At 42.1% G+C, this 18,734-nt stretch overlaps 1 protein-coding gene across 5 annotated transcripts in view; it reads left to right on the top strand.

Annotated features, from left to right (window-relative positions):
* The window catches only part of CAPS2 (calcyphosine 2), a 52,566-nt gene that overhangs the window by 6,067 nt on the left and 27,765 nt on the right, over window positions 1–18,734 (top strand). For 4 of the 5 annotated variants that reach the window (XM_075012705.1, XM_075012714.1, XM_075012731.1 and 1 more), the window contains 6 exons: window positions 104–149; window positions 252–377; window positions 1,386–1,418; window positions 5,861–6,049; window positions 13,525–13,647; window positions 17,680–17,747. In XM_075012705.1, coding sequence (XP_074868806.1) covers window positions 104–149; window positions 252–377; window positions 1,386–1,418; window positions 5,861–6,049; window positions 13,525–13,647; window positions 17,680–17,747 — 585 coding nt within the window. Of the gene's footprint in view, window positions 1–103; window positions 150–251; window positions 378–1,385; window positions 1,419–5,860; window positions 6,050–13,524; window positions 13,648–17,679; window positions 17,748–18,734 lie in introns of those variants that run through there. The other variant, XM_075012738.1, reaches the window with a different exon arrangement.

An 18,734-nucleotide genomic window follows, 5' to 3' on the forward strand; every position in this document is an offset into this window, starting at 1 on the left:
AAGGGGAAAAACATGTTGTTATCACATGGTTCCCTTTGAAGTGCAATTGAAAGCAAGTTAATGTATTGAAACGATCCTAAAGCCATCTACTTATTTCCTGCAGGGTGCCATGCCTTGATTTGGGCAAACTGGGCTCTTCAGATGAAGAGGTAATCATGACTTCATGTTTCTGGGAAAGTTGCAAAATATTGGCAAACATTCCTTTTGACTATGAAGTAAGTAAAAATAATCCTGTTCTCTTTGTGTTTTAGGATGGAGATTCTTACATGCCATACTGTAAGAGATATCCTCGCACTGGCCCTCTGGATTCATCCACATCTGTTAGTTGGGGTACCACACTGCAGACTCCTTATGCACAGCATTATCAGACACAACAGGTCAGATTGTCATTACCGATACATTTAAAAATTCTGTCTTTCATGAGAATTGAAGCAAATAAAGCACATCTAATTTTATTACACAATTAGTTCTTTCCATTCACGTGATTAAATTAAAAAATAAGAGTATCAAAGTGCTTTCTAACAAAGGCGTTTTTGCTAGGAAACTGTTCAGAAGTTTCAAGCTCTATTTTTTCATCATGATAATGATTTCCTGTAGACTGTTGATTTATGCCCTAATTCTTATAATTTTTTTATACTAACCATGTATACGTTAGCAGTCACTATTGTTTTTAAAATTCATAAAAGCATCGGAAAATTATGATTGTATTGAGGTAGCATATAGCTTTGATTTCTATTTTTAAATAAATCATAAGAAAATGATGTAAATAAAAACATTAAAATAATTAACCAAAATAAGAAGTAGTTCTTAAACATAAGATATGATAAGTAATGTCTGTTTACAAATAGAAAATATTTATTTTATGGAAGAATGAGTTGATCTTGGCCACTCATACTTTATCATAGTAAAGTGCACTTTTATTATTAGCCTTTTTCTTCCTTTGTTTTTCAAAGAGTATTGTGAGTTAATTTCAGAATAATATTTTTTATAGTTGATGACAAAAAAGTGTGTGTGTGTGTGTAAAATAAATCTAAATACAACATCAGTATTAATTCTTCTGTTTACCTACAAAGTACGAACCTTAAAATTCTAAAACACACACACAGCTACACTTATTTGTTATAGAAGAAAAATAACTTATTTAGTTTTTTATGTACTGCTTTCTGGAAAATTTACTAAAATTAAGAACACATTTGATGATGATAATTCTGCTGAGCATTTTTCAGTCTTTGTTACTGGAGAGTGTGAGAGGAGGCATACATTGAATTATTTTGTTTTGTTTAATTTGGAAAAATGTGTTTGACAGATTTTCATTTGATTCGTGAAGCATAAGTTGTGGTCATGGTTATTTAAAATACCATTTCTTTTTTCTTTCTACTAAACAGTTGGCTGGAAAACCTTGTCAGAGGAAAATGGAGGTAAATAGCTAGAAAAATGCATCTTAACAATATATTAAATATTAAATAGAAGTGGATTGTGATGTATGTTCTGAAAATTTCAAAGGTTTTAATTTTTTTATATGATAATGAAATCATGGCATAGTAGAGACTTTTAATTTACTGTCATTATATATAGTTATAATTTGAATTTTGAAACTGTATCAGATATGTTTTTTTGTCTTTAGAAGAGGGGAAAAAGCTCAAGGTTGCAAAGGCCAATCTTCTGAGGTTGATATGTATTTAAGAAGCGGTTTCCCAGACTTCAGAGCAATTTAGGATCTGTTAAATATGTACAAGATTATTTTCCATGGTAGGGGTGACAGGTATATGCCAATTTTTAGCAAATTATGTTATATTTCTGTAGTTGAGGAGAGCAAGGTACCTAATCCCTCTCTGTGTGTATGCTCTGATGGAAAATTGGACATCATTTGGTATTTTTTTAAGATACTTTTCTTGAAACCCAAGAACAACTAATACAAAAAGTGAGTCCGTAACAGCAGTCTAACCTCTGAGAGTCTCATCATGAGACCATCGATGTAGATCATAAGCAAATAATCTTGTGAAGTCAAAGGGGACACTTGCTTGAGTAGTAAGTGGCTTGCAGGACTGGATCCTTAACAACATTCTCCTGCCAGTGTAGGCTGGGACATTGTCTGGAACAATGTAAAACCTTTTATTGCTTCTTCACAGCTATTAGTAATACAGCAGCTCATATTGATTAACTTAAAACTTTACAGTTTATGAGATGATTACCTAACAAGTCACCTTTACCGTAATTAGGACACTGCAAACAACATTCTCTTTCTGTCTGTCTCTCTCTCTCTCTCAGCTTGTCTACAATATAGCATGTTTTTTGCATGCCTAGTTATGTTAGCAGAGCCTGCTGGTGAACATACATCATTAGCTGACAATGAGTTCTGATGGCATAGCTAAATCACTTTTCTGTTTGACATTAGCTCAGGCAGCCGAAGCGTTCGTCCTTTACATACTGACATTTTCAACAGGTTTTGCTATCATAGCTATGTCAGTTAGGGCATTTGATATTTTTGTTTCCACACTCCAAATCCTGGCCAGTGTAGATGTACCAGCTAAACTTTTTAGTGTGGTATAAATCTGTGTATATGTGTCTTTGTCTCATTTGCTATCTTTGTTGTCATCCCACATAACAGGCATGTGGTCTGAGTCAGAGTCAACGTGAACTGCTATATTCTTATTAGCTATATGGCATTTTTCGAACTGATAATCAAATAACACAAATCTATTTTACTACAGTGATGTTACCAAAAAGATGAAATAGCTTTGTCTGCTTACCAGTCTCTTCCTCCCTCACCTTTTTAAACTCTTTTACCTTTCATCTTTCTCTTTGTCCCCTTCATTCTTACCAGAGTGGTGGATGTGATATAAGATTGATTAACTTAGAACATGGGCATATTCTAAATAGAATAGCTCTCCTGCTCATTCTCCCTCTTTGTTTCTATTCCATCTGAATCTACTTTGACGAGAAAAGATAGTTAAGTGCCAGTGCTACATTTTAATATATTTTTGAGTGAGGCCAGGATTTCTGTATTGCTTGCATCAGATGCCAGATTGTAAAGTACGTGCGCACACATGCACAAAGTCATGCTTCATCTTTAGGAAGCTTCATAGGTGAATCTTTCATAAGAGACTTAAGTAGTAGAATAATGTAAATATAGATTTTTTTTTTTTTTTTGTCATTCCCACTCAGTTTCGCTGTTACTCTGCGGCCTGATCTACGATGAGATGGTTACACTGACCCAAACAGCTGGGAGCAGTATGCCAATAGGTGGTCTTGAAAATGCAAATGGCCGCTCATTTGCATATTTGCTCACTGGCAGGCACTGCCACTGGCACAAAAAAGCTGTGTAAGTGTGGTTCTGTCAGTGAAGTGCCCCCTTTGTGGGCATCCTCGTATGCCTCATTTTTTTCCAGGCATAAGAGGCTGCCTACAAAGCGGGGTTTCACCAGCAGAACCATGATGACACAGCTATTTTTGTGCTGGTGGCAGCCTCTGCCAGTGAGCAGAGATGCAAATGAGTGTCCATTTGCATACTGCTGCTTGTGGTTTGGGTCAGTGTAACCATAGCCACTGAGGGTTGTGAAAAATTTTATGCTCTGAGTGCCATAGTTAGGTTGACCTAGCTTCCAATAAAGGTATGGCTAGGTCAGTGGGAAATTTTTTTTCAATGACATAGCTGTCACCTTCTGGAGCTATGGATTAATGGTGACAGAAAAGCCCATTCCAGTACTGTGAGAAGTAGTGCTCTTATGGGTATAGGGTGGGTATGCCCTAAGTCCTGTCTGTAGAACACTTAAAAAATCATCAAATGAGAGGGAAATAATTACTCACTTTTGCATTTTTATAGACTTACCAATGCTTTTCCTGAAAGAGATTCACACCTTCCAAGAGAGACCACTTTTACTGTGGTGGGGAACATGGTGTACGCTTGAAAGAGATATTTGCATAGCTGCATTGGTAGTGGAAAAAAAAACCACACAAACTAATGTAACTATGCTGACACAACCCACAGCATAGACACAGCTGTATAGGTGGGAGAGTATTCTGTCAACATGCTGATGCTGTTCAGGAAATTGATGTTCCTACATTAACAGAAAAAAAATTCCTTTCTGTTATTGTAAGTGGTATCTACACTCTCTGGGGCTATGCCAGCATGCTACGGTTTCTGTGGTGTAGACAGATCCCAGGACTGCTGACCTATTTGTGCAAAGCCTGCATGTGGTTCATAAAGTAATACTGCTGGATCCACTGCTATTTTGGAGGAAGAAGGAGGTGATGAAAAATCATCAAAATCCCATAGGTGTTAGAACCCAGTGAGAGGCAGAAGAGAGGAGAAAAGAAGCATCTTAATTCTTCCCTCCACCCTGCTCTAACTGCTGTTTTTTTTATCCAACCCAGCACAGCACTTGATAGCAGGAGAAGGGAAGTTAAATGAGGCAGCTGGCTTCAAAGCCTTTTCAACTGATGCCGTCCTTGAAGTTAAGTAATGTATAGAGCTGGGGTCAGCAACTTGCAGCTCTTTAAGGAGCCATTTGCAGCTCTGAGTGCTGCTGCCACTGATTCCTCATGAAGCTTTGGAGACTGCTGCTGCTTAAATAAAAAACTAAATTCAGTTGCCCACCCCGTTCAACCAACTGCATTTAGGTTTTTTTTTTGTTTGTTTGTTTTTTGGTTAATCAGCAGACTCTGGTGCTGCTGAGCAGTCAGCTGCAGCAGGGAGCCCCCGAGGGGAAAGCCACAGCTGGGCAGGAAGCCCCAGAAGAGAAAACCAGCAGGGCAGGAAGCTGCCCATGGGGAAAGTGCTAAGCATGCAGGAGAGCTGGGGGTAGGGGCAGCTGAGTCTGTCCCTGCTGGAAACATGCAGCAGAGGCAGGAGGAGATGGGGGGAGGGCGGCCATGGAGGATCAGCACCATCTGAGGCAGGTTAATCCTGGGGACGTGGGGTGGGTTTGGGGCTGAGAGGGGTTTGTGGGATGGGGGTAAAGCTTGGGGATAGGGGTTAGATTTGGGGGCTGAGGTGGGTAAAGCCTGGAGACGGTGGTAACAACTTTCTGACTGGTACACATCATTGTGTGCGCGCTGTTCTTAAAATAGGTTTGACAGAAAGTACAGGTTGACATTATTTAGTAAGGACTGTCTTATATTCACGTGCACTGCGGCTATTGAAGTATTGATTTTGTAATTGAATTTGAAAAAAATGGCTCTTCCTGATCTTTTGGCTGCAAACCCTGATACATAGAGGAAGATGAGGAAGCAGACCCCAATGTCTACTCAGTACCACTGCAATCTCTAATCTACATAATGTTTGGTCCCTTCATTCAGCATTCCAAATCAAATACGGGTTTGTGTTGTTTCACAGACCTTTGCATCGGCAAAGGCTGGCAAGAGACCACACGTGAAATTTGGTTTGTGGATATGGTTGAGAATCACTTTATTTGCAGGAAAATGATTAATTCTAAGCAAAATAAGAAGATTTTTATGAGCACAATGTAATATTGTTATACAACACTATTTATGTTCTTGTAAATGTTGTGTGGTGTCAAAGAATAACCATTCTATAGCTGTAAAAATGGATGAGTACAATAATCTCTCTCAATGGCTGTGTCTACACTACTGCCTTCCTTCAAAGGAAGGATGGTAATGAGGCTGTTCGGAGTTTACTAATGAAGTGCTGCCGTGCATTCCCCCCCGTGGCAATTCTGAAGTTTTAAACTTCAAAGTACTGGCACGTGTCTAGCCGTGGTTCAACCACTGGTACTTCGAAGTGCCAGGGCATCTTCGAAGTCCCCTTACTCTTCAAAATTTCGAAGGAAGGTAGTAGTGTAGACACAGCCAACGTGTATCAACAGGAGGCTGTTATTTCTGATTATTCTTTGCCTTTTAGCTTGCTTTGTTGGAGAAAAACACAATACCAGAAAATCTGCCACCCCCCACAGACAATTACAAACTAAAATATCAGCAATGTGAAGCAGAAATGAAAGAGGGATATAAACAGTATTCTCAGAGAATCACAGAAAAGAGAAAAAACAATGACCAGTCTCAGGAATCTTCAAGGAAAGCAGCAGAAAAAGAGGTAACATTTAAAATTTGAGGATGTTCTCTGGTGTTCCTTCTCATAGTATCTGAGCAAGTTGAATGTTGAACAGGCATCAAAATAGAGGAAGTCTGCTTGGGCCCTGTCCTCTTATGAGCATTAGAAGCATAAGTTTCCAGCATGAGCACAAATATATGTCCTGGAAAGACACTTTACTCAGCCAGGTAAGCTATATACAAGATTTATTGTCGGTACTTTTATTAGAAGGAAAATGCAAAATTGGGGAAACCAGAAGAGGAAAGATGATGATAAAAATGCTACTTTAGAATATCAAAATTCTTTCAATCCTTTTTAAATTCAATGTATGTACAGAGTCATAATTTTGCACAGTTTTCAAAGAGGAGAAATAAATATCACCACTTTTCTACAGAACTATCAGGCAGTCTGTAAATGCAAATAGAGGAAAAAATGATGGGGGAAAGGGGTTTAAATACATAAAGATAATGGCCGTGTCTACACTGGCACAAAACTTCAAAATGGCCATGCAAATGGCCATTTTGAAGATTACTAATGAGGTGCCGAAATGCATATTCAGTGCCTCATTAGCATGCCACTGGCTGCGGCTCTTTGAAATTGCCATGTTTCGCTCCTGTGTGGCTCATTCAGACAGCGGTCCTTTTCGAAAGGACGCCGCCAACCTTGACATCCCCTTATTCCTATTCAGTCATGGTATTTCTAAACAGGAGAAGTGAAATAATTCGTATTTTAAAAATGTAAAATAGAATATCAGAATACACAATTTGTTAATATCATGATTTTATCCTCAAGTGTTTCCTCTGTTTTCTTCAATCTTCACCAAAAGTAACTATAATTAGATTTTTAACATAATATTAAGAATGGAGAAGCATATTTTGTCTGGATAGGAAAAGAACAGGTTAAAGAAATACTTCAGTAAACTGGATAGATTCAAGATGATGAAATTCACTACTTGAGCTAGTAAAACAATCTCCGAACTACTAGTGATTATCTTCTTCAACTATGGAGAAAGTGTGAAGTCCCAGAGGACTGGTGCTGGGCGAACACTTGCCTTCAAAATGTGGAAAAAGAAAGTCCTGGGGAATTATGCCTCATGGCTGAGAGGCAGAATACTACCAGCAAAAGTGATGAGCTTTGTGGACAAACTGTTGACAAAACACATTTTTTGGATGCAAGCTCCATGAGTTTTGTCAACAAACCCACTAGTGTAACTGTAGCCAAAAGAGTAGTTACCAGTGGTTCAATATGAAAGTGAGAGGATACATCAAATCTTCCAAGGGTCTGTAGAATTCAAAATTTTAATTGACTTAAATAATGTGGGTGACACCAGCCTCTGAAGGTTTGCAAGCTCTTTGGAAAACAGGTTTAGGATTCAGATGATATCAATATATTGGAATATTTATCTGAAATCAGTAAGATGAAATTTAATAGAGAAAAGTGCAAATACTATACATAGAAAGGAAAAAAAAATCAAATTTACAAATGCAAAATGCATAATACTTTCAAGGCACTTTAGAGAGGGATCTGGTGGCTTGAATATGAGCCAACAGCATAATGTAGTTGTAAAAATGTCTGCAGTATAATATTCCATGGGATTGGTATATGTAAGGTTATGTCTAGATTGCAGGGTTTTATCATCAAAACCTGCAGAGCGTCCAGATTGCGAAGTGTGGTCTTTTGACATTAAGTCGACGGAATGGGGCACTTTTGTCGACAGATGTGCCCCGCTCACCATGAGGAAGAATACTGCTGTTGACAGAGATGTGTCAACAATGTGTGGGTCTGGATGTTCTTGGAGGCCTTCTGTCAACAGAAAAAGACTCCAGGATGCTGTGTAAGTGCTCTGGTGGACACCCTGTCTACAGCAATCAGCTCACTATGTTTCTTGCCTCCAGCCCTTCTTAAAGCTGCAGGGAGCCAGAGAACCCTGTGGCAGGAAGCTGAGACCATGGGAGCAGCCAGGCAGCATACTGCACTTCCTCATGGCTGCACCTTCTGCTTGCAGCACAGAGATGGCAGAGCCACAGGTCCCATGAGACCCCCGTGGGACCTTACGGGAGCAGCCTTAGGGCTCACAGGACCCTGTCTGGGGCTCGAAGAGGAGGGCCCTCTCCTGATCCAGACCAGAGATCGAGGTCCCCCTGGAACTCTGGGCTGAGGAGGAAACCCTACAGGACCCTTGGAGGCCAGGCGGTGAAATGCTGAAATCTATGGCCCCATGGTTGCTGCCTTGGCTGAACAGGACCAGCCCTGCTGCACCGTGGAACAAGTGAGGGCTAAAGTAAAGGAGTTGTGGCAGGGGTATGTCCAGGCCTGGGACACTGCCCAACTACTACAGGGATCTGCAGCACATCCTGGGAGAGGACACCTCACCTGAGCTTGGATATGGGGAGCCCCCAGAGGAGGAGGCCCAACCCCCATTGCAGCCGGATTCGGAGGCTAGCAGCTTCATTCTCATGCTGGACCCGGTGCGCAGCAGCCAGGCCACATCTCACACATCCTCAGAGCTGGGGGAGGTTCCCATCAATGAGTACCCCACATACCACACACCCCAGGGCATGGGAGGTGGGCGCAGATGGGGTGTGCTGTGAGTGTCGCTCCGCCAGCTTGGGCAGGATCTCACAATGTGGTCCTAGCACATGAAACCATGTGCCGGCAGCCCCGGACTCAGCAGGCAACCCCCGGCACGGGCGGGATCCAGCTGCCAGGCTCACAGGAGGATGGACGAACCTGAGGCCGAGGAGTGGGAGGGGCTCTCCTAGCACCTGCCGCAGCTGGAAGCAGGGTAGCCACAAGGGTGCAGGCCTGACCCCAAGCACACTGAGGAGTGTGGCACCCGGCACATGGACATGCCTGCAGGTGAGAGACGGCACCTGCTCCTGAGGGCAGCGCTGCGAGCCACAGGTGTGTGAGTGGAGGGCTAGACTGCTCCTGGCTCACCTACCACCCGTGAGGGTACCCCTCTGTGGCCGGACACCGCACTTGGCTGCTAGTCCCTTAAGCAGGGAGGCAGGGCCACAGCAGTCAGTTCAGTTCTGGAGGCACTGGGAAGCCCCCATGTGATAGGGCACACATGGCTTTGCTCCCGGGACATCCTTGGCCTGGGGGATGTTGGTCATTGCTCCTGGGTGGGGGACAGGGCCTTAGGGGCTGCATTGCATGCGTGACTCACCACCTCTCCTCCTTGTCTCCCGTACAGCAGGACCTACGCTATTCGAGGGACAGGCCAGCCCCTCTGTGCTACCAGGCTGCCGCTGGAGTAACTGTTGGAGGGTCCACGAGGATCTCATGTGGCAGCACATCACCATCCTCTGGGATATCCCTGGGACCATGGAGCATCAGTTCAGGGTTGAAGTGGAGTGGCAGTTGTAGGCCTGGGACCAGCTGATGTCCCATTGTGACCTTGTCACCATGGTCTGGCAGAACATGCTGTCCCAGCTGTCCATGGCTGCCCTGTACCAGTCAGCTGTACTGCACAGCACCCTGGACCCCTGCGTGCCCCAATGGGTGATAGCCATGGACCTCCCCTCTGGCCTCCAGGCCCCTGTGGTTCCCAGGCTCCCCCATCTGCCCAGCCCCCCTGGAAGCCCCAGACCTGTGGGGATCCTGAGGCCAATGCTACTCAGAGTCCTGCTCCCCCTCGGATTCACAGCCCCCCCACCGCCTTCATGATCCGAGGCCCCCTAGCCCCCCCCACTCTAAATAGTTAGGTTGCACAGCACTTCTCGGTGCATAATTGTGATTGGCACTGTTTTTGTTTTGTACACCTGTGTTTCCTGTAAATAGTTTTGATTCACGGTGTTTTTGTTTTGCACAATTTTTATTTTATTCAGTAAACCCCACATTATTATTCACCACACATGCATCTGTGGGTTTTGAGCATGGGCTAGGGAGGGGTAAGAGAGCGAAGGGAGGGATTGTGGTGGGGATGGGGTCAGGGCTGTGGGCCCAAGGCCCCCATGGGGCAGGCCCTGATGTGGGTTACTGGGGTCCATGTTTGAAGCTATCCCTTAGGGCCTCCTGGATCTGCACCCTGTCTTGATGGGCCTGTCAGATGATAGCTTTGCCCAGCTGCTCATTGGCATGTCCCTTGCAGCCGGCAGCTGCCCCCCAACCTGTGAGGAAAGCCTTCCTCTTCCCCTCCACAATGTTGTACAGGGTACAACAAGCCCCCACAATCTGGTGGCTGTTGCACTCCACCACATTGAGATGGGTGAGATGTACTCGGCCTGCATCCTGATGTGGTTCAGGCGGGCATTGAATAGTTCCCACCTGGGATCCAGCAGACAGTATAGGGCTGCATCAGCCACATCATGAGGGGTAGGCTGCATCTACCGAGATGCAGAGTGGCATCTGCATGTCCTCAACTGCCAGCTCACGGTGGGGGATGAATGTGCCAGCCTCCAGCACAGGCTCTAGTTGTGGAACGTGCGGGTGTTTGTATTCCTGGCCCACTGTCCCCATGTAAATGACCGTGAACCACTGTGGTCGACAAGGGCCTGCAGCACCATGGAGAAGTCATCCTTCTGGTTGATGTATTTGGCTGCGCGATGCTCCAGGGCACAGATTTGGGTGCGGGTCCCATCAATGGCCCTGACACAGTTTGGGAACTCCAAGGCAGCGAATCTGGCCATGGCTTTGTCAAGGTCTCCCAGATGGATGAGCCTCCACAGCAGGAGAATATTGATGGTCATCACGACCTGCAGAGGGAGGTGACTGAACGCACGACACAAACTGAGGGAGGGAGTACCTGGGCTCCTGGGGTGCCCCCAGCCCCTTCCCACCTGCACCCCCACAGCTCTCTGGGAAACTCCCTGTGATTCCGTACCGTACCCCACCCCACCAGCACCAGGACTGTATGAGGGTGGGATGGCATAGCCGCTCCAGGTTGGGGGGGGGGTTCGTCCCACCCCAACACCACTTTCCAATGGTTCCCTTTTGGTGGGATATTCTCCCTTCCCCCCCTCCCACCGGGTGGGGACTGCATCCTGAGAGTGCATTGCCTCCATGAGGAGGGCCCTGACAGTGGACTTCCCCATGTCAAACTGGTTGTCCACCGAGAGGTAGCTCTCAGTGGTGGTGAGCTTCCAGAGGGCGATGGTGACCCACTTCTCCATGGGGATGGCAGCTGAAGCTGGGTGTTAAGTGTCTGGAGGGCAGGAGTGAGTCAGGCATAGAGCTCCAAGAAGGTGTCCTTCTACATGAAGAAGTTTTGGAGCCATAGCTTGTCGTCCCACTGCTCCATGACCAGCCAGTCTGAACTGGTGTGGTGCCTCCAGAGCTGCTTGTGCACTCTGTGCGTGCGTGCGTGCGTGCGTGCGCGCACCTCCAGAGCTGGCTGTGCATTGTGTGTGCACGTGCACGCACACACACAAGTCTTGCAGCCAGGGCACCGTCCCTCAGGGTGCACTCAGCCTTGCCCTCAGTGAAGAACAGGAGGACAGTTGCCATAAAGTTCAGTCCCAGCCACAGCATGTCCATGTTAGGCCATCACAATCCCGGGGCAGCTCTGGCAGGAAGGCATCCAGGGACTGGCTTTGTCACCCCCAGATGAAGGGCAAGCACAACAAGCACTTGGGGAGCGCTGCTGGCCCTTGCAGGGGAAGGCGAGCCCACAGCAGGGTCAGGGATTGGTTGTCCAGAGGGGTCCCTTTAAGTGCCTGTCTCTGCAGGACTCCAGCACTGGCTCCTGGAAAGAAAGGGTGACCTGCAACCCTGGCTGACATTGTTTCAAGTGGCAGTTTTGCTAATAGAGAGGCCGGGCTGTCTGGCTGCTTTCTTTCAACAGAGTGGATCGCTCTTTCAATGAGCCTTGCTGCCTGGATGCACTGTCAGCAAGTTTTGTTGCAAGATATCTCTTGACACAAGCTTCTATCAACAAATCCCTGCAGTCTAGATATAGCCTAGGCTACGGGAGGTAATTGTACTCCTCTGCCTGCCTGTAGTGAGGCATCAGCTGGAGTATTGTGTCCAGTTCTGGATGCCACACATGAAGAAGGATGTGAACAAATTGGAGCGAGTCTCATGGAAAGCAAGAAAAATGATAAAAGGGTTAGAAAAGCTGAGTGATAAAGAAAAGTTGTAACAAGTGAGCATATTTAGTCTTGAGAAAAGAAGACTGAAGATGACTCTGGTATCAAGCTCAAGATATGTTGAGGTGTTATAAAGAGAACAGTGATCAATTGTTCTTCATGTCCACTGAAGGTAGAACAAATAGTAATTGGCTTAAACTGCAGCAAGTGATACTTAGGTTGGATATTAAAATTTTCTCACTATAGGGATAATTAAGCTTTAAAATTGTCTTCCAAAGGAGACTGTGAAATACCATCTTTAGAGATTTTCAAGAACAGGATGGACAGACTCCTCTCAGGGATGGTAGCATACTTGGTCCTGCCTGAGCACAGTAGAATGGTCTGTTCAACCTCTCTAAGTCCCTTCCAGCCCTACATTTCTATGGTTCTGTGAAATATAATACGTAAAATATCTGGTTAGCCACAGATATTGAAGGAAAGAATTTGAGTGTTGTAATGGATCACAAATTGAATATGAGTCAGTGTAATATGGCAAATAAAAGGCAAACATAGCTATAGTAACAAGATGATCTTATTTAAGATATGGAAGGTGATTGTTCTTCTCTGCTCTGCACTGGTAAAGCCTCAGCTGGAGTACTATGTCCAGTGTTCGGCATCAAAGGTTAAGAGAGATGTGAACAAACCAGAGAAGAACAAAACTGATGAGAGGTTTGGAAAACGTGATCTGTCTAAAGGGTTGAAAGAATTGGAAAGTTTTATCCTGAAGAAGAGAAGGCTTGGGGGCGGGAGGACATAACAGTTGTCAAATACATTTAGAAGACATTGATCGTTTTTTTTTCATGTCCAATGTGGGTGGGATAAAAAGTAATTGGCTTAGTTAATAGATGTTAGAAAAAACTTTTTTAATGGTAAGGATAACTTAACACTAGATTTGGGTACCTAAGGATGTTGTGCCATCCCAATTGTTGGAGATGTTAATAACAGGTTAGTCAGTGCCTGTCAGGGGTGGTTCTGAGCAACTAGATCCTGTCTCAGTGAAGAGAGGTATTAGATGACTTGAGGTCCGTCCCAGCTTTGTGCTTCTCTAACTCTATAGGGTACACAATCAGATTTTTTAAATGAGACCCTGAAAACATAAGTAATTGTTTTGTGAAAACATCTTTGCATTCAGCATAATTAATTTTTATTTAAAAAAAAACTCAGCTTCTGCTGAATTCTTCTGAAAAAAGCTGTATTTCTTCCCTGAAATTTCTAAATGTAATATATTTACCCTGTCTATTCATCTCGTCTTTAGAGCACTGTTAATTTCTGTGAAACTGCAGGAAATGTCTGTTTCAGGAAAAGTCTAAAGAAAAATATTTTTAGTAGTTGAATAAAGAAAAATATTTTTGTTTAGTACAACTAATTGTAAGTGATTTAAGTATAATACAGTATATTTCTCTGTAGGATCCACAACCTAAAGACAGGACTGGTGATGATCTTACGTCTCTTGATGAAAAGGCCCTCTTGCAACAATGCTACACAAGTAAGCCCTACACATTACAGCACAGCAGAAGAAAGCTAGAAGCTGTAAGTTTCCTGGATGGTATAGAATTATTATGTAAATATCCTTATTTGTCAAGGTTTGCAGGTATACATTTGAAATGCTACAGAAGTATAGAATGTGGTTTTCCAAAGCAATCACTTCTTCCACTGAAGTAAAAAGAAATGTAACCATTGTTATCAGTGGGAACAGAGTTAGGCCAAGTGCTGAGTACTTTTGAAAATCTTATTGCTAGAAGTTTGTATATGTGTGCATTTTTACATACTAATTTTTCTTCTACTAAGTCATACATGATCTAGCATTGACAGGGAAATAACTGGGCAATCTAATACAGCTATTTTGTCTGTGATCTTTTGTCAGAATTGCACAGCAAAAGAGAGCATGAGAACTCTAAAACACCACATTTAGCATTTTTAATAATGAAATTGAACATCAGTGAAATTTGGGTTTGCATGCTTTACTACTGAACATGAGCAGTGATTGTTTTCAGAATTTGATTTTTGTGAAACAGGATAGCATGGTGACATTCTTACAGAGTTTGTTCAGCCATTCACATTTTTGTGAGACTGTAAATGCAGGTAGACTAAATGGAAAGTATTATTTGCCCCTCTGCTTGAACTGAAGTTTGCATTAATGCTTAAATAGTTGTAATTGCCCTTAAAGTGACTGTAGCTGGGGAACTACTGATAGCAATAGTTCCTTGCATGATATGAGAACTTTTAGATGCTTTACTTTGTCTGTTTGCTTCTTTCTTTCTTTCTTTTTAAAAAACACTTATGTTAAAGGCTGTATACCATAGGGATGAGGATTGTGTGAGGGCAGTTCTGAGTCTCCATTAAAATTGCCGAGTGCCAGGCCTTGTTAGTTATCATAAGCTATGGTGCAGAAAATGGAGAGAAGTGGGTACTGCTGTCTGATTGAGCTATCATGAATGATGTAACTGACATACAATGAGTCACAGAGTAGCTCTTTGAAATATGTCAAGAGAAGCTTTAGATGCGTTTGGCAGTGTTTGGCACTAATGCCTTTAGGCATTTCTTAAGCACAACTCCTGGTTGACAGTAAGAGTAATTAAGTTAGCCACTACATGCTCCATTTCCATTTACTGGATTGTATGTAGCCACTTATGCATTGACTATGCTCAGTATCCAAACATACCTTACCAAGACCACATAGTTCCGGTACAATCTGAAGACTCTGCACGGTTGCTGAGCTAATGTTGAATGTTAAAAGGTAGTGCTTTGTGTTTCAGCAGTGCTGAGGAGCCTTCAGGACTTCACTTTTTGCTGTACTACACCAATAAAACAAATGAAACAGGCTTTATTTATGGATGATCTGATGTATTGAACTCATAGTGTTGGGAGTAAGAGCTCTATTATATAGAATATTCTATCACAAGGTCCTGAAATAGATATTTAACTGGTTGTGTCATATACAACAATACATAGGGACAATGAGTGAAAGCTGCCAAGACATCTTTAATGTGGAATTTCAATTTTGAGTTGATTTATACCATATCCTAGTGCTTTGAGAGAAATTTAGTTTGTTATATATATATATAATTTGGATTATTGTCTGTAAGTTTTATTTCTGAAAATATCAGTTGTCAGTTGTGCATATTTATTTTGAAAAAGGCTTCAAAAGATTGTCTTAAATATACAATATATGTTAACATATCCTTTGAGTGTCATTACTATTAAAAAGTACTGTTAAAGTGCAGTTTTTCTTCAATTTTCTTCTGTTTTTGTTGTTTTTGCAGTATTAGAAATAGTTTTGAAGTAAACTGTTGTATTTGAGGCATATTTTTATTTGAATTGAGGAGACAGCTTATCTGTGTGGGAGACAGGACCTTCTAGTGTTACCGCAGACTCTGGAATTAACTTCCTGAGTAACTAAGTGGTATCACAAATCTTACCACCTTCCCCTGTAAAATCAATGTATATGTCTTTGACCTTGCCTTCTCCAACATAAACACATAGCAACAGGTATTTTTAAGGAAGCAACAGATATCCTACAAAAAAAATCAACCACACCATTCCACATGCTTCTTCCTCTGGGAAGTGACTGAGAGAAGAAACAGTATATAACTGATATGTGGTTACCTGGCTTAAAACACTGCTGGAAGGTATTAAGATGCTATGACAGAGGTTCTCAAACTGGGTTGAGACCCCAAAGTGAGTCACAACTCCATTTTCATGGCATCCCAAAGGCAAGCATTCCAGTCTGGGGTTCCAATAAATCTGAATCCAAGCCTCACTATCCAAGATTAATAGTAACAGAGAGAAAGCTGTGTTAGTGTGTATACTATCAAAACAAAAAAGCAGTTAAGTCGCACTTTAAAGACTAACAAAAGATTACTTGCTCTCCCCACTTCTCACCTCTGCCCCAATAGGGCAGCAGCTTTTGGGCTTCAGCTTTGACCCCCCTGCTGAGGGTGGAAGGGCTGAAGCAGACTTGGTCCCCACTGCCTTCTGTGGTCGTGGAGTGATTTTTGTTGTCAGAATGGGGTCACAGTGCAATGAAGTTTGAAACCCTTGTGATGATGAGTTTAAAGTCTTGTATAGAATAATTTATGTATATCCAATATGCAGAATATCTAAATGAATATACTTATGAGTAAAATGGGAATTGCTCTGTTAAAGGAAAGCCCTGATGCAATTGGTGTGATTTGCTCCTGGGTGTCACCAAGTATTGTTAGAATTGAGCAGGAGAAGCAGTATTCCTCTAAATAAAATGACTGCTTTGTTCACAGTAAAATTCTTTCCTTTTGTCCTGTGACTCTACTGAAATCAAATGCTTGTCCCAGTATTGAATTTCTGTAACAGCTGAGTGAAGGATGCACTAAAAAATAAGACATCTGGCATTGAATGAAATTTAGATGTTGAAGTTTTTCATCCTCTGCAGCTATGGTTGGGCTCGCTGTACATATAATTTAGGTTGCACTTGTAAAAATGCTTACCTGGGAGAGCTTCTGTTTGTCAGAGATTGTCTCTGTATTCAGCAAGAGTGAAATAGAGTTGCACTAACAGAGAGGAAACCCTAGCTCATGAAAGTTAGAGTTAGATAACTAGTCACAGGTATACAGATTAGGTTAGGCACTTACCTAAAATTGAGCACTGAACATTGTCCTTATCTTCCCATGAAAACAAGCAATATAAGTGTAATGAAAATAAGGGCAAGCATAAATGCAGTAGAAAACCTCAGAAGATTGGTATATATTAGTGATAGGTGTTTGCCAAAGATTAAAATGCATGGCCAGCAAAGAATAGTTGAGATAATCTCTGTACTACTGAGAGAATTTGGGTGAATCCAGTAAGACCTTGCTGGCATGACCTTCTTTCAAATAAATAGAGAATAGACAATAAATCATGAGTCTTTTACAAGACAAAATCCAATTAGTTCAAATTATAATTTGTATCAGCACTGAATGCTATGGATGAAGTGGGAGGTTTCTCTTATGCTCTGTCTCAAATAATATACTTACTGAAAGTAATGTCGGAACAAATATAAAGAGATCTCATCCTCACCATACATGTAACTTTTTTTTAATGTGTAGACAATAAAATTGCATAGAGGTAGTGCATATATGAAATGGTATAATTATATCAAATGTATTATATGGCTGTAATTTAACTGAAACTCATTGACCATATAATTCTAATGATTAAAAAAATCAGGTAAGGGAATCAAATGACACATTTGAAAATCCCCTATTAGATATTGCATTGCTAAAATGCAGTCTCTGAAAATCACCTTATTTTCTGAGGCTATGTCTAGGCTATAGATGCTATTTCGGAATACATATGTATCCCAAAATAGCAATCCTCCAGCTACTTGCCGCACTTGAAATAGCACAGCTATTTCGAGCATGGTATTCTGTTTCTGCTGTGCCTTGTCATGAGAGGGTAGGAGAAGCTTTGAAATAATTTTACTTGAAATAATTTATAAAGTTTGCTTTGCACGATTTGCATAAATTATTTCGAGTTAGGGCTACATCTAGACATAGCCTAAAGTGTTTATTGTATGTCATAGGCTCTTAATGTCCTTTTTCATTTCAGGAGGATGTAGCTGCAGAGAGGAGGAAGCAAGCTGTAGTAGAGCAAGTGATGGTGGATCAGTTATGTAGGTGAGAAAATATACAAGACATAATTGCAAGTTAATACTCCAGAAGAATCAACTGTATGAAAAATCTGTCCTACCTTAATTTATGAACAGTCTTTGATTTCTTTATATTTTTGTAAAACTTACACAATAAAACTAATCCGTCTTCTGGTTTTAAATGTTGTAAGTATGGTCTAGCTCCCAAAGAATTAAGAAATAATATGTTATGATTTGCACCCTAATTTTAAGTACTAAACTATAGCTAATTCTTGAGAACTAATTTGAATGCTTTTCTGCAAAATATATTGGTGCCTCTTTTAACACAGAATATTTCTGTAGTGGCTTTCTTCTGAGAATCTGAAAGGTTTGAAAACATTAATGAATTAATCAAAACTTCCTTTGGCTTAAGACATCATAGTTCGAGTTTTACAGAGTTGGCTCTAAAAGATGGAGGCTATGTCTACACTACAGTATAAAGTCAATTTTAAGGCACTTAGCTTGATTTTTACAATATGACTGTCTTCATTGCGAATACCATTATGTCAATTTTAAGGAGCGCTAAGGTTGACATTCTTGCATCAACCATCCAATGTGGGATAACACCAAGTTCTAATTTAAAAAGTTGAATTATTGCTAGTGTGGAAACAGTGTTTCTTTAAATCAATTTTATTGGTCTCCAGAGCTATCCCACAGTGCCCAGAATGTGTACGTTCTGTCCACTTGTTCCTCCCCTGCTCTCCTGGTGTACAGGAAGTAGGAAACAGGAAGCCTGGCATTTTGAATTCATTTCTTTGTGATCAGTGAAAGAGAGCCCCAGCATGGATCCATCAGGAGAACCAGGATCTCATTTCATCTGGCAGGCTAGGCATGCCCCATCACACCACTTGGCAGCTTGGCTGTGTGGACCAGACACTGGTTCATCAGACAGCAGGGTGGCATGTCCTGCCCTGCACAGGGTGAGGGCTTCTTCCCTGCACAGGAAGTAGCAGGAGGGGCTGAGAAACTAATTTTC

The sequence above is a fragment of the Carettochelys insculpta genome, chromosome 1 (assembly GCF_033958435.1).
Source record: "Carettochelys insculpta isolate YL-2023 chromosome 1, ASM3395843v1, whole genome shotgun sequence".
NCBI classification, from domain to species: Eukaryota; Metazoa; Chordata; order Testudines; family Carettochelyidae; genus Carettochelys; species Carettochelys insculpta.